General features: G+C 48.0%; 1 protein-coding gene across 1 annotated transcript in view; it reads left to right on the top strand.

Moving 5' to 3' along the window:
* Positions 1-8,132: 8,132 nt before the first annotated feature.
* Positions 8,133-15,413, top strand: part of NHSL1 (NHS like 1) — a gene marked incomplete at its 5' end in the record, with an annotated part of 182,291 nt that continues 175,010 nt past the window's right edge. Inside the window, one exon of the mRNA XM_082305815.1 lies at positions 8,133-8,490. Within this exon, the coding sequence (XP_082161941.1) occupies positions 8,133-8,490 (358 nt within the window). The remainder of the gene's footprint in view (positions 8,491-15,413) is intronic.

A 15,413-nucleotide genomic window follows, 5' to 3' on the forward strand; every position in this document is an offset into this window, starting at 1 on the left:
TGTAGTCCATTGAACACAAGGACCAAAAGCCTCTGATGACCACTATATGCTTTGAGCTCTGAGGGGGCTGTAATGCTATAGTCATGTTTTCATAGGCTCTATAATCTCTTGCATGTTTTTCTATTCACAGCCTAGATTTTCCCCTACTGTTCTGCTCCCCTGAGAATGGTACAACATACCGCTGTGTCTTGAAGTGCAGAGAGTACATTTTCCCGCAATTTCTCCACAGCATGTCAGCGACCTCATTTTATGCGGCAGAGCTGCAGTAGTTCTACACTGAGGACTTCAGATGCTTGCGGAGCAAGCTACAGACCATGCATCTGTGCGCAGGAATGGAAGGAAGGAAGCAGGGGTGGAAGAGCTCCTCTTTCAGTGGCAAAGAGCTGTTACGCCTGGTCGGTGTGTTGTTGAATCATATCCTAAGGCCATCACAACTATGGCTTCCTCCACAGTGTCATTCCTACTGCAGTTAGCTTGCTTTGGTCCATTGCGCCATTGCTAGCATGGCTTTTATCCAAAGACAACTGTGTAAAGATAGAAAAACGAGGAAGGGTTTGAGAGATTTTAAGCTGGCAGAACATATTGTGCTGACTCTTGCACTTCTGTAGATATGCAGAGCTCTGTAGCTCTGAAGAGCTCAGGGACCAGCTGGCAGAACAACTCAAGGTCTAAACCACAAGCTGGACAGACTTGAAGAATAAGTTTTAGCTTAATGTTAAGACTGAGAAAAGAAAGCAGGGACAGAAAAATCACTGGGACTGCTGCAACAAACCACTAACCTTTAAGATAGTGCCCAAGAAAATATTAAACTCATCTACTATGAAAGTGTGGATACATCTGCTACATACTTTGAATAACAAGGATGAAGGTGTTGGAGTTAAACTGCCGCCTTTGTTTAATGGTGAAAATAACACAGTGAAGAAAATCAGCAAAAATATTACAGAACTAAATAGAAAAGGGAGCTCAGCTCCACGCTTCAAACAGGTGCATGACCCAGGGTTAAGCCAGACAAGGAGAGCTTGGGGCTGACAGAAATCTGAAATGATGAATGTCCAGGGAAATAGGACTTGTAAGCAACCTGTGTCAGAGAAACACCTGTCATCATCAGAGAAGTTCTGCTATGAGTTTTAAAAGAATATCCACGGGATTCCATTTCTGGACAAGGAGGAAGTCTTTTGGTCCATGCTGGGTTAGAATTCCATTACACAAAAATACCAGTTCCTGGCATTGGTAAGCTGGAAGAAAAGTGATGACTGGAAGTTCTGCTGCATCATGAGGCAAAGGTGATCTTCAGTCTAACATAGTGGCAAGTAAATTTAAAGGAACCCAGCAAAACATCTATCATTTTCTCTGTGGTAATTAATCTGATAATTTGTTAATTTTTATATAAAGCACAAAAAGTACGCAGTCATGAGGGACAGACCAGAAAAGAAATGGGTGAAATTCTGGTACCATTTAGCTTTGTCAGGAGTCAGATCTACTCCCATTTTCTGCCTATCTTATGCAGGTTTATTTGAAAAAGGTTTTCTATCGAAGACAGAAACAAAATGTATAACGATTAAGAGAGCCCAGTGCCCCAACAAGACTAGGAGCGTCCACATACTTTTGGTTAACCAGGAAAGAATAAAATGTCAGAAAACATTCTTCTCTCACAGAATTGCCTCTATTTTAAGCCTACACCAATCTTCTACAGCTCAACAGCCAAAGTAACTCAAAAATACAGAAGCTGAGTATGTGCCCAGAACATTGAGCTTGCTTTCTAAATTACAAACCAGAGCTCATCAGCGCTGCCCTGGGAGCAACCAAGAAATGCCCTCCTCCATCCCCGCAAGCTGTGCTGTTGTTTATTCCTATGTATCAACTTGGTTGGGTTTTTCTAGCCTACACAGGCATATAGCTTGAATCTGTGGGCTAAGCTACAATGGATGAGCCTGGTGATCCCAGCTGACCACATCTAAACTACCCTCTTGGCACGGAACAATTTCAGGAATTTCTGATGTTTCATGGCTGGCCACGTGGCTCCTGTACCACTGCTTGCCGTTTGCTTCTGAGAGCCCAAACGGATTGCAGAAGCAAGCTGAGGGAAGAGCGGCATTCATTCCGTGATAGGTGATGAGTAACTCCCACAGGACTTGTCTTCTGTTTCTTGAAATAGAACACGAAAGTTATTAGGTCCTTAATTTGGTAATTTAACTTGAGGCTTAAAGAAGGAAGAAGGCTACAATTCAGACGTAATGAACTTTCCAGTGAACTTTGAACTTTCATTAAAAATGAAATCAATATTGACTTGAAATATGTAGTAAAGTCTCTACTGTCCTTTTGTCTGCCTTCCGCCTTTGCATCTCGGTGTTCTAGGCTCTGTTCCTCTTCTCAGAGGATCTCCCGCTCCCGACTGAGGGTATTTGCAGGTGTGAGACCCAGAACTCCAGGCACTGGTCCGCCAGGCACAAGTGAAAGCGACTGCTGCCCACAGAGCTCGTAGACCTCCTTCTCCAGCGGGCGCAGCTAAATGGAAAGCAGCCCCTTGCTCTCACCCCTTACACACCACGGTTGCCACAAACTGCGTTGACGCGAATGTGCGGGGCTGTGAGCCGCAGGGGTGGCTGACCCAAGGGCAGCGGCCTGACGGAGAGCAGGGAGAAACGCGGGGCAGCCACCGCCGCTGCCCTGCCAGGCATTGCTCCCCGGCCGGTGGTGCCCACTCGAGTATAAGAAAGGGGCAGGAGCATCCTCACGGTGCTGCCAGAAAAGGAAACATTTTCCAGCCATAACCGCTTGAAGTAGAAAATATGCATGGGTAGCTGGGGGGTGTGTGTCCCTAAGAAAGTCACTATTTCTGCTGAACTTAGAAATTTTAAATGCTTCCTTTCCAGCACGATGAATACCTTAAATCGCCAACTCTGTAAGTATTTAAGCTCTGTTTCCCTTCCTATGTTCCTTCCTTTTGCATGGGAAGAAATAAGCTCTGAGATCATCCTTTACTGGTTTCAGTTAACCAATGTTCACATTTGTCACTCGATAATTACATTTTTTTCATGCCTGTTTTTTTTCTGAGCATTCCATATAGTAACGGCCTATCTCAGAAAAATAGACCCAAGTAAATTAACGAGAAAAAAGTTTTGTTCTGGAATAAACATACAGACTTTGAATGTTTCAAGAATGTCAGTGCATTTAAAATTCAGATTTATTTCTTAACTTGGTTCAACAGTCAGTCCTAAAAATACCTTATTTTTTATGAGATATTATTCCCACCAGAAATATTCAGGCTGTCACAGTAGTTCATTTTACAGTCTGTAAACATAGGAACCAGTGAAATAGGTAAAGTAGGCTTCACTGGCAGTGAAATTCCACTCAATCACAGTAGCTGAGGCTCTTCACTGCATTTAGGAGTTGCCTAAAGTTCTGATTTTTTGTTATTATTCTCCCTGTGCTCAAATCTGTTTCAACTACTTTTTCCTGCTGAGCAATAAGAACGTGCAAAAATATTTGCAATATCAGGATTTGATCTGAATTTTCTCTTGCAAAAAAGGGTATTAGACTGGTACACGTATCATTTTTAAACTACCTATTACTTAAACTTCAACACAAAAATGAGTAATTCCAAATCAAAGCTTATGGTAAGCCCCGGCAGGTATGTGGCTGTGTGTTCTTTTCAGCTGACACCTGAACTGAGCTCTTTGCTTGTTTTGTTCCTACTGTGTTTTATATTTAAGTCCACCTCATGCTTGGTTTCCCCATGATACCCCTATAGTTTAAACAACACATACAAAGATACACTCCTCAATTCAAACATGCCAGTGAACAGACTATAGTTTTTATCAAACAACTATCCCAAACAAACATGCTGAAGAACTAATGAAGACATTATGTCCCAAACTAAAACCAGAAGAATTCAATATGAGAAAATGACTGCTTTCCATCCTCTGTTAATTAATCCTGACAGCTTCCCTGTTGCAAGACTATTGCTTAGGATTCCTTATGTGCTTAAAACCCTGATTAAACACCATTTAGCCTGTTTGCACCATGTTCTTCTCATCAGTTTCTACAAATATTGCATATATGCATGCAGTGGTACTGTCTGTAACAGAAAATCAGTGGAAGCATTCCAATTGCAAAGTTATCCATTGGTAACCTGTTTGGACTGAGGTCTGAAGAAAGGTGGACTTTATTTTTTTGACACTAGATTGCATTGCCTTTTTTTTTTTTTCCCCACAGAAAACTTGAAGATGAAAGCCTTTTTGAGAATCATAAAATCATAGAATCGTTTAGGTTGGAAAAAAGCTTTAAGATCATCAAGCCCAACCGTTAACCTAGCACTGCCAAGTCCACCACTAAACCATGTCCCTAAGCACCACATCTACATGTCTTTTCAATACCTCCAGGGATGGAGACTCAACCACTTCCCTGGGCAGCCTGTTCCAGTGTCTGACTACCCTTTCAGTGAAGAAGTTTTTCCTAATATCCAACCTAAACCTCCCCTGGCGCAGCTTGAGGCCGTTTCCTCTTGTCCTATCACTTGTTACTTGGCAGAAGAGACCGACCCCCACCTCACTACAACCTCCTTTCAGGCAGTTGTAGAGAGCAATAAGGTCACCCCTCAGCCTCCTCTTCTCCAGGCCAAACAACCCCAGCTTCCTCAGCCGCTCCTCATAAGACTTGTGCTCTAGACCCTTCACCAGCCTCATTGCCCTTCTTTGGACACGCTCCGGCACCTCGATGTCCTTCTTGTAGTGAGGGGCCCAAAACTGAACACAGTACTCGAGGTGCGGCCTCACCAGTGCCGAGTACAGGGGCACTATCACCTCCCTGGTCCTGCTGGCCACACTATTCCTGATACAAGCCAGGATGCCATTGGCCTTCTTGGCCACTTGGGCACACTGCCAGCTCATATTCAGCTGGCTGTCGACCAACACCCCCAGGTCCTTTCCTGCCAGGCCGCTCTCCAGCCACTCCTCCCCCAGCCTGTAGCGTTGCATGGGGTTGTTGTGACCCAAGTGCAGGACCTGGCACTTGGCCTTGTTGAACCTCATACAGTTGGCCCCAGCCCAAGGATCCAGCCTGTCCAGATCCCTCTGCAGGGCCTTCCTACCCTCCAGCAGATCGACACTTCCACCCAACTTGGCGTCATCAGCAAATTTACTGAGGATGCACTCGATCCCCTCATCCAGATCATCAATGAAGATATTGAACGGGACCGGCCCCAGTACTGAGCCCTGGGGAACACCACTGGCCGCCAACTGGATTTAACTCCATTCAGCACCTCTCTCTGGGCCTGGCCGTCCAGCCAGTTTTTACCCAGTGAAGAATACACTTGTCGAAGCCATGAGCAGCCAGTTTCTCCAGGAGAATCCTGTGGGAGACCGTGTCAAAGGCTTTACTAAAACCAAGGTAGACAACACCCACAGCCTTTCCCTCATCCACTAAGCGGGTCACCTTGTCATCTATGACAAGATCTCTTCTAAGGAGATCAGGTTGGTCAAGCAGGACCTGCCTTTCATAAACCCATGCTGACCGAGCCTGATCCCCCTGTTGTCCCATACGTGCCACGTGATGGCACTCAGGATGATCTGCTCCATGACATTCCCTGGCACCGAGGTCAGGCTGACAGGCCTGTAGTTCCCTGGATCCTCCTTCCAGCCCTTCCTGTAGATGGGTGTCACGTTTGCTAACCTCCAGTCAGCTGGGACCTCCCTGTTTAGCCAGGACTGCTGATAAATGATGGAGAGTGGCTTGGTGAGCACCTCTGCCAGCTCTCTCAGTACCCTTGGGTGGATCCCATCCAGGCCCATAGACTTGTGTGTGTCTGTGTGGTGTAGCAGGTTGCTAACCATTTCCCCTTGGATTATGGGGGCTTCATTCTGCTCCCTGTCCCTCTTTTTCAACTCAGGGGGCTGGGTACCCCGAAAACAACTGGTCTGACTATTAAAGACTGAGGCAAAGAAGGCATTAAGTACCTCAGCCTTTTCCTCGTCCTTTGTCACTATGTTTCCCCCCGCATCCAAAAAAGGATGGAGATTCTCCTTAGTCCTCATTTTGTTGCTAGTGTATTTGTAGCAACATTTTTTGTCATCTTTTACAGCAGTAGCCAGATTAAGTTCCAGCTGGGCTTTGGCCCTTATAATTTCCTCCCTGCATAACCCCACAACACCCTTGTAGTCCTCCTGAGTTGCCTGTGCCTTCTTCCAAAGTTCATAAACTCCCCTTTTATTCCTGAGTTCCAGCCAGTTTTAGCTTAATGTATGAGAAGAATTAGTAAATTGCAAATTTTGTACATGAGTATCATCCCTAAATGTGTTTCCTGTAGATCTTTCTTAACTCCTGTGTGTGCCACCGAGTCTTTGGTTTGTATTCCACTGTCTGTGGCCTTGCCCCCAAACTCCTCCATGTACCAAGGAGCTTCTGATACACTACTGGTGGAATTGTTTTCTTCAGATTTCCCTTAAGTAACCAAGGCTAAAACTACATGTGAGAATTACCACGATGCAGAATATTTTGTTATAAATTATGCGGCCTCAAGTTGCTAATGGAAGGGCACTGGGGGCCAGCTCCTGGATCCGTCCTTCTCCAGCTGGTTCCCTCTCTTTCATCACGTCGATTCACCAGCTGCAGCTGCAGGGGGAGCTGGAGCAGGCTACGGGGCAGGAAGGGACCATGCAACCACTTTTCCCCAGGGCCCTTTTCCACAAGAAGAGTGGGATTGAGTTCTTCTCTTTATCATACAGCAGGAGCCCAGAGCCAGTAGGCCGTTGTCCAATTAAAATTAAATAGCAGCTGTTGACAGTTGCTAGCAGACTAAATTGGTTCTGTGGGGAATAGCCCATTAGAGCAGTCGTCTCGATCAAGAGCTGAGGGTGTCTTACAGGGGCTTCGACGGCTGGAACCTGTCTGCAGCCCGTACCAGAATGACATGCTGGGGCGACGTTTGGCGCTGCGACGCTCGATGTCATGCTGCCTAGTTCAGACTTTGTTTTTCCTACCTCGCTGTCAACCTTACTAAAAATTAACCACGAACAACAAGTACAGCTCCGCTCGCTCCGTGCCTCGCCTTTCCCAGGCAGGCCGCCCTTCTTCCCCTGCCTCCGAGCAGCATCTCCGGCCTGACCTGCGGCAAGGCGGGGGAAGAGGCTGGGGCAAGGCGCCAGCGCCGACCTTCCCCATCTCTGCCTTGGCCCCTTTCGCCGGGCGGGCGGAGGCTGCCGCAGCGGGGCCGGTGCCCCGGGGGGGCCGCTGGCCCGGGCGCAGACCGCCGCGGGGCTGGGCCGGGCCGGCCGCGGCTACCTTGGCTGCTGGCTGGCCGGGAAGGGTGAGGCTCTGGCAGAGGCTCCAGTTCGGGGAGCCACAGGTAGGCGGCGGCCTCATTTTCTTTTCCCAGGTTCGTGGAAGCTTTTATTTTTTTTCCCCTTCCCTCTCTCCTCCTCTCTTTGCAGCTCTCGCTTTCCGGGTTAGGAGTTTGGTGCCTTCAGAAAAGTGCCTGCAACGGCGCGGGGTTCCCCAGGTGGGGCTGCTCCGGGATTTTCTCTCCCCTCCTCCTCCTCCTCCTCCTCCTCCTCTTCCCCCCCCCGCTGGTTTTCCTCCTTTGTGGCCGCATCCAGGGCGCTTCAGCCCCCCTCCCACGCTTCCTCCTCCTCCTCCCCCCCCCGCCCCATCGCCACCTCGGGCAGAGAAAGCCGCGCTCTTTCCTGTCTCCCGGCCGCCGGGCAGCGCCGCGCCGCCGCCGCCTCGCCCCGCTCCCGCCGTGCGGCGGCGGCCGGCCGCCCTCCCGCTCCGCTCCCTCCCGCCCCGCTCCCTCCCCTCCCCTCCCCTGCCCTCCCCTCCCCTCCCCTCCCCTCCCCTCCCTCCCGCCGGGGCCGCTCCCGCCTCCCGGGGCCGCTCCCGCACATGGGCGCCGCGCGGGGCTCCCCCTCCGCCGAGGCGGCGGCGGCAGCGGCGGCGTCTCCCCCCCGGCCCCGCAGCGCGTAGCCCGCCCGCCCCGATTCATTTGTTGTTGTTGTTCTCCCTCTCTCTCCTCTCGCTGAACTTTTGTCACCGCGGCCGCTGCGCGGATGAAGACTTTCCGCGCCGGGGACGCCTAACTTCTCCCCCCGCCCCGCCCCGCCACCGTGCCCGGCGCTGTCCTCCGTCCCCGGGCCGCGATGCCGTTCCCCCTGCGGACCCTGGAGCCGCTGAAGCTGTGCAGGTTGGAGGAGGCCGGCGGGGACGGCGCGGAGCGGGGCGGCCCTGCGGCGGGGGACCACGCCGGGGCGGCGGAGGGGGGCGGCGGGCGCCGCCGCGGCGCGGTGCCGCTCTTCGGGGCGCTGGAGCAGGTCAGCTCGTACGCGCTGGTGTCGCTGCTGATGCAGCTCTCCGACCTCTCCCGCTGCGCCGGCGACATCTTCGGCGGGATCCTCAGCGAGGCGGACTCCCTCTGCCACCGCAACGCCCGGCTCCAGCGCCGCCTCGGCGCCCTGGAGGCGCTCCTCGCCCGCCTCGACCACCGCAAAGTCAAGATCCGTGAGTGCCGCCCTTCCCCGCCGCTGCGGGGCCGGGACGCTGGCGGGCGGCGGGGCGGCTCGGGGGGGACCGGCTGCCGGGGCGGCGGCGCGGCGGGCTTGGCTTTGTTTATTTGTCTGTTGAACAAACGAAAAGACAGAGGGAAACTTTAGCATCCCCCCCCCGCGCTTCCCGCGTCCAGGTGGCGGCGGCGGCGGCGTCCCGCCGCGGCTCCTCCCGGGCCCCGCCGGTGCCCGCCGGCTGCGGCGCGGCGCTGCGCCTCCCCCCGCGGGTGACCCCCGCCCCGGGCCGGGGCCGCGTCCCCGGCGGCTCCGGCGCTGGCCGCCGCCCGGGCAGGGGGTGTCGGCCCGCCGGGCCGGTGGCTGCGGGTGCTTCCGCGGTGCCTGTGCTGGCGGGGAGGGGGCGGCGGCGGCGGGGAGCCGGCCGGCTGTCAGCACCTCCGGCGCCGGCGGGTTGTAGCGGGGATAGCGCGGTAACCCTGAGGGGGCGCCGGGGGGGCTTGTTCTTGCGTTTGCGCCGGGTTTGCGCTAGACTTGGGATCAGCCGGGCTTCTGACAGTTCAGCCCACATGCCTGATCAGTTCTTTTGTACGTGCGTGGGGAGACCGCAGTAAATAGAAACTTGGGTCTACTTTGCAGCTGGATTTGTATCTCTCTGTTCTCCCGAGCTGCTCTTCTGTGTGGAGAACTGATCCCGAGTTTGCATTTGCAACTTCATGCAGAGCACAGGCAGCAAGATTCAGATTTGGCCTCGGATTCTGAAGTGGTGGCAGCTTGGGGAGGTCTTGGTTAAGTTCCTCTCTGGGCCTGTAAAGTGGCCCTCAGAAGCGACTAGCTGCACAGCTACACAGAGCTACAGGAAAAGTTTTTTCCGAGCTTGGTCCAACTTTGGAGAAAGGATCACGTAAAAGTTGTATCTCCTGCACGGAGTTTCATTTGTGCGTTTCATTGTCCTAACTCCCCACAGACTAAGTGAAAGATGGCTTGCAACATCAGCTTAGCTTTCTCAATGAGTTGGAAACGTTCAGGAATCCTAAAAGAACTGTGTTGCAACTTCTGTGGCAGCTGTGTAAGGTATAAGCCTAGCTTAACTGGATTGCTGCTCAGAGACCACCGATTGTTTTCTTTTAAATGGAAGCAGAAAGCCTGCTTTGCATATGGCATACTTATGAACAAAATTGATAAGGAAGGCCTTTCACAGATGAGATTCAAAGAGTATGAACCCTGCATGGGTAATTGACCTATTTCATTGCAGAATTATTCCTTATGGTATACTTCAGTATATGGTCCTTCCAAAGGAGGAGACCGTCATCATCCTTACCAAAAGGCTATTTCGGTGGCTTGGAAGGGATAGGCGAAAGTTTTGTGATAACCAGTTTGACTTTTTTGGTGCTTTGTAACTGCTTGGCAAACTTAAGGAGCTTTTCTTCCTCACCAAGGCAGGTACATCCTTTTCTGCCAATATAGTTACATTAGTTTGGCATGGCATGGTGCAGTCAGACTTGAAATGGGAATGTTTTATTACTGAGGATACCTGCAGTATGGTGGCATATTACATTGATGCCCTGATAGGAAGCAGTGTTTATTTACCCCTGTCTTAAATAGGGAGCTAATTATTACTGTACACTGATGCAACACATCTAAAGGGAAGGGTGAAATGAGGCTAGCGCTGCACTGGGCAAACCCTGAAATTTTACATGGGTCAGACATTTAGTTATTGTATTCTCTCTTGGTCATCATTTTGCACAAGTTACAAATTTACTACTTATTTTTTTTTATTACAGCTCAGTTCTTTGAGCTAAGCCTGTTATTGCTTTTAACTTGATGATGTTGCTCTTGTCATTGCAATTCCCAAAACTGGACGCAGTGCTTACGTTTGGCTTTCTCCATTTGGTTTTGAGTTCTTTGTTAAGTGGCGTCGCTACTGTCAAATTTAATTTTGCTGCTTAACAGCTGCCTTGCTGCTGCTAATATTTACTTTTCAAAGATCTCATTTATTAAAGTCAACGGGAATTAATGATGATTTCTTTCTAATATATTTTTTTAATAGCATGAAATACAGCCTTCTTGTAAAGGAAGTTTAGTTTATTTGCCTACCGGTCACAAGGAATTGATGTGTAGGGTAAGCATATTGACATGAAGTTGTGTATAAAGACATGTCAATTCTCTTCTTATATGCTTTCTACATATTGTAATCTGGCCAAGGAGGCTGGGTGAGATGACCACTTGTAGTTAGCATCATGAACGTCTCTATAACGCAAGCCGTCAAGGCTTGTCTGCAAGTTTAACCCTGTTGCTGGCATTAGAGGGAAATATCTGCAAAACAAAGAGAATGGTTTAATAATGCTGGCTGTGTTTGGGAACAATGACAAGGGGGATTTTTCCTTCCCTTTTTTGAAGATACAGAAGCTTCAAGGAGAAAGCTGTTTGCTGCTGCATGACTGTAAGAACAACAAGGATTGTAAACGAATTTAATTGCTTTCCCGTTTACTAGGTTCTTACTGCTCATAAACCTGTTTTTGTGGGGAAAAATATTGTAAACCACTGTATCTCTTGTGGTGCGCAGGCAGATGCAGCGTGACGTTTTATCAGATGACTTAAGTATTTTGGTCTGGCTTTCAGGATGAGGGGATAGGCCATTGTACACCTGCTTTTCAAATCATGGGTAATTTCTACTTGAATAAATGGCTTTTGTTCTCTTTGTGGGGCCCAGACAATAATTTCCTCTTGGAACCGAAGGTCCCAGGGTGACTTTCCTGATCCCAGCATGATCTTATATGGGAAGGACCAGAAGAGGACTAGCGAACTTCGAATCTGGGTCACAACCACTTCTTGGGAAGTAGCTGCAGACTGGCAGCTGGTATAAGCTACGCTACTTATGTCCCTGGTGCTTGGGAAAGCACATGCTTTGAAAGTGTGAGGGGGTTTTCCTCTGTGTACTATCATAATTTTGTTTCAAAGTAAAGTTTCCGTGTCGTATCCTTCAGATAGCAGGGGCCCATTAGTGTTCGTTCCTCACTGAGCATGGGTGGGGGTGTGAGGGAGGGAAAGCAGGCAGAACAAAGCTCTTTGTCTTCAGTTAGTCATTCTTTACAGTCATGGACTGTGCTTGCTTGTCTGGCTGTGCGGTGCGTCCGTGTGTGTGCATGTAGGACCCATATGCTCCTAGATGTACATATTGGAGTAGCAGTAGGTAAATGTGTCTTGAATGATCTCTGCTGCTTCTCTTCTGTTATATGCTCTTTGGTATCCTGCATTAGTTCGAGTACATCCATTCATTGCACCACAAGCAAACAAACTTTCTGATGTGGCAAACTGGTCGACGATGTGCTGTACTGCAGTAGGTGCTATGTCTTTGCAGCCTTTACTGGGGGAAACTTCGTCATCTCTCAGGAGTGGCTGGATTTCTGCTATGCCCTTCAACTGGGAGGCCTGCTTTCCAAGGGTTTTGTACTGGTGTGCCATATGCACTCAGAGAGTGTGGTTTCATGTACTTCAGGATATTGCAGCTACCTTCAGTTGTAGGTCCTCTTAGTGATGCTTTTTCCAGGGTTCATGACTGATGATGGGGTTCACTGGAATGGTTCGGCCCTCTCTGGTTTGGTTTGGCTGTCTTAAATTTTCCATTTACAGTGGTAGAAAAGCCTCTGTTCTATGTCCCCCAACTGAGAAACTTGTGCCTGACTCTATTTCAACACACGGATATTTTTAAGGCCATTCAGTAAAATGCTTTCCTGACACGTATTTGAGCTTTGCATGATGAGCAGAGTATTGTGCCACAAGAAGGGACATCAAAATATGATGAGACGTGTCCCTGTGGGGCCGATGACTGGTTTATAACTTAGGGTGGCAGGAGGCACTAATGGCTCAAAGTGGTTGCAAGTGCAGCATGCAATACTCGTGACCTTAGTCTAACTGCACCAGCCATGTCCAGAGAATTAATTAGATTCAGTACTTTTTTAAACAGTCTTTCATCAGGTATTCATTAAGTTTATGCGTGTTGCTGTTTCGCGTGGTGTTTTGTTATATGTTTCCAGCATCCAGCTGCCGTAATACCATTTACACCATCGAACTCGCCTAACAGCTTTTCATCTTCTAGCTGTGTGCATCTGTAGCTGTGACCTGGCGTTAGGTGATGTAGTTTTCATCGCTTTCAGTTCTTAAATGTCAGGGTGGGTGAGGACAAGTGCCTCTTTGAAGTGATCAGAGCTCATCACGATGGCAGGAGAAAAATCTGGCGTGAATTACAAGGCCAGCTCTTGGGAAGTGCTGTGAGGCCTTAAACAGTCATTGTTTTTATAGGGCATGAAGAAGGACATTTTTTCCATTAATATTTGTCATCTTCCATCTGCAGATACTTATGCAAAAATTAATATTGCTGTTCTTTTCTGTGAATCCTAATGGTTTGACAGACTGGAAGGCTGTCCCTTCCATCCTCTATGCTATTTATTTTTAGTCTTTCTGAAGAGATGTTTTGAGAGAAATGCTGGGAGGTTAACCTAATGACAACTTCTGGTTCAGTTTCTTCAGTAGTAGGATGGGGTTTGGCCAGTTGTACCTCCTATTCTAACAAGAAGAAACTGATCCTGTGGGAGGGAGGAAATGCTACCTCCTAATTAGCGTTGTTGTTGTTGTTTAAAATTCTTCAGTGTTTGGTTTTCAAGGCACAGCATAATCATTTGATGTTCCTGCAGAACGTGTATACATATGTATGTATTTTTTTCAAGTTTAAGCACTTTAATGAAAGAGAACTGGGGGGATGGGGAGTATGGCTTGCTGTTTGTCTGCATGTTGTAAGGACAATCCAGTTTACACTTCATCTCCTGCTATTTTGTTTAGTAAGTATTTTCCACTCTTTGTGTGTAAGGCAGCACTGGAGCACGTTTCCTGCTTTAGCCGAACAGGAAGCTTTATTCAGCTTATTCCTAGGGAAACCCCTCCTCCATCCCCAGCCACCAAAAGTGAGCATTATTCGAGACAGTATCAGCAGCAGGCAGGAGATGAACAGGCTGGCTGACTTTCTGGGCTTTCTATAGCTTCTGGTGTAAGGAAAGAGTGTGCAAGATACCTGTCATCTTGTAGTAACAAGAACAAACCTTCGTTAGAAAAAGGTTTAGAAAAAAACCCAAACCAATGAAAAACAAAACAAAACAAAAAACCCCAAAACAAACCCCCAAACCAACCACCAAAACCATGGTGTGCTATTGAGGGAGCCTTGGTGAGAAAGGACTGACTTTCAGGGGAAAAATTCTGTTCTAACAGCGTTTGGGAGCTACGGTTTCGCTACGATACTCTACAGATGCTTCAGGTGACTGCGTGCAATGATACTTTTTCTTCTCTCTGTTGCTGTGTAATACAAAGATTCAGCAGCAAAGTGCAAACTATGTTAAACAGTTAATTGCTAAGTTCCCCTAGGAAAAAAAAAAAAGGTATTTTCTCTTTTACCCTGTTGTAATTATTCAGATTGCTGCTCAGAAGCAATATAACTCTTGTTTTATTTAGCTAGTGCAAGACTAATTATCTGTGGAAATTCAACCTGATCCAAAGGAGATTTCGTTTGAAATAAGCAGGAAGAAAGTCTGAGTTAGAAAAAGATTTCCCATGGGGACGGTGGGCCAAGTCGCTGTCCTGCTGAGTGGCAAAGCTCCAGCTGAATTCAGTTTGATGAGGGTTTGGCTTGCTGTTTTGAAAACAGTTGACACTCTTTGGCTGAAATTTAGAGCTGCTTTGTACATTGCTCAGAACCTATTATACGCCACCTATGAACATTTATTTCTGTAGATCTTATGACTGGCTGGATCATTCACGAAAATGGTGTTTAGGGGAGGTAGTTAATGAATTAAACATACTTGTATTTAGTTGTTTTCAGTTAGGATCTATTTTGAAGGTTCCTAGATATTTTAGGATACAATAAAATGTCCTCAGAAGTTTCTCTTCCTATTAGTATTGGCACAGTCTCAGCTTGGTTGAGTTGAAGCGAGTAATCTTGGTCTTGTGGGCTTCTCTCCTAAGCTGCTAATATGAAGTTCCTGCAGAAGAGGCATTTTTTGGGTGAACCTATTAACAAACATAAAACAACACAGTGGAAAGCCACTGAGATTCCTCAAAACCTCTGTCTGGGAATTTAAACCAGCCTCTAACGAGTGGAGAGTCAGATGAGGCTTTCAGGGGGGATGGGGAGCAGATTATCCCACACGTGCTTAGTGATTCCTGCACCTTCCTCTGCGCTTAATGTTGCCAAGGCCAGATTCACTATGGTAATTCCTGGCCTTTTCCCCTATTTCTGGGTGAAGGAGGGGCAATTTCCCTTTCCTCATCTTTCTTTTTTTTCCCCCTGCATGTTCAAATAAATGGTAGGATAAATGAGGGCATATGCCTTGGTTCCTGTTATCAGGAGCATTCGTGCAGCACAAACAGAAAGGGAGATTGAGAAATAGAAGGAATTAAAAAGTGCACATTGAAGGCTTGGCAATTATGCAAAGTCTCAGTTTCTTTTGTAGTCCTAAACTAGCTATCAGCAGGCGAGATCAAAGCTGTCCACCCTAACAGTTAACAAGATCAATTAAACATGGTAATTAAATGTTCTCGGCTGTAGGTTTGATAGGAAACCTGCTGGTTGGATGGCAGTCTCCAGAGAGCCTGGATGACACGCCACTTAAGAGACTAGAAAAAAAATCTTTCTACCTGTGGGTTAAGCACAGATTAATGTGGGTGGACTGGGCAAGTTGTTTGTATTTATATCGTACCGCGTTTTAGTTGGGCAGGGCTTCTTCTGGCTTCAGGCTGTCATGTTGTTTTTCTTTGTCATTTGTGAATTATGGTGTTTTCTGTTAGGTTTTATTTATTTATTTATTGGCCTCTTGTCCTTTAATCAGCACTGTACATATGAGATTTTGTTGCCCTTTGAGAATTATGAGTAGTTAG

Source organism: Platalea leucorodia, assembly GCF_965183815.1.
Source record: "Platalea leucorodia genome assembly, chromosome: 3".
Taxonomy (NCBI): domain Eukaryota; kingdom Metazoa; phylum Chordata; class Aves; order Pelecaniformes; family Threskiornithidae; genus Platalea; species Platalea leucorodia.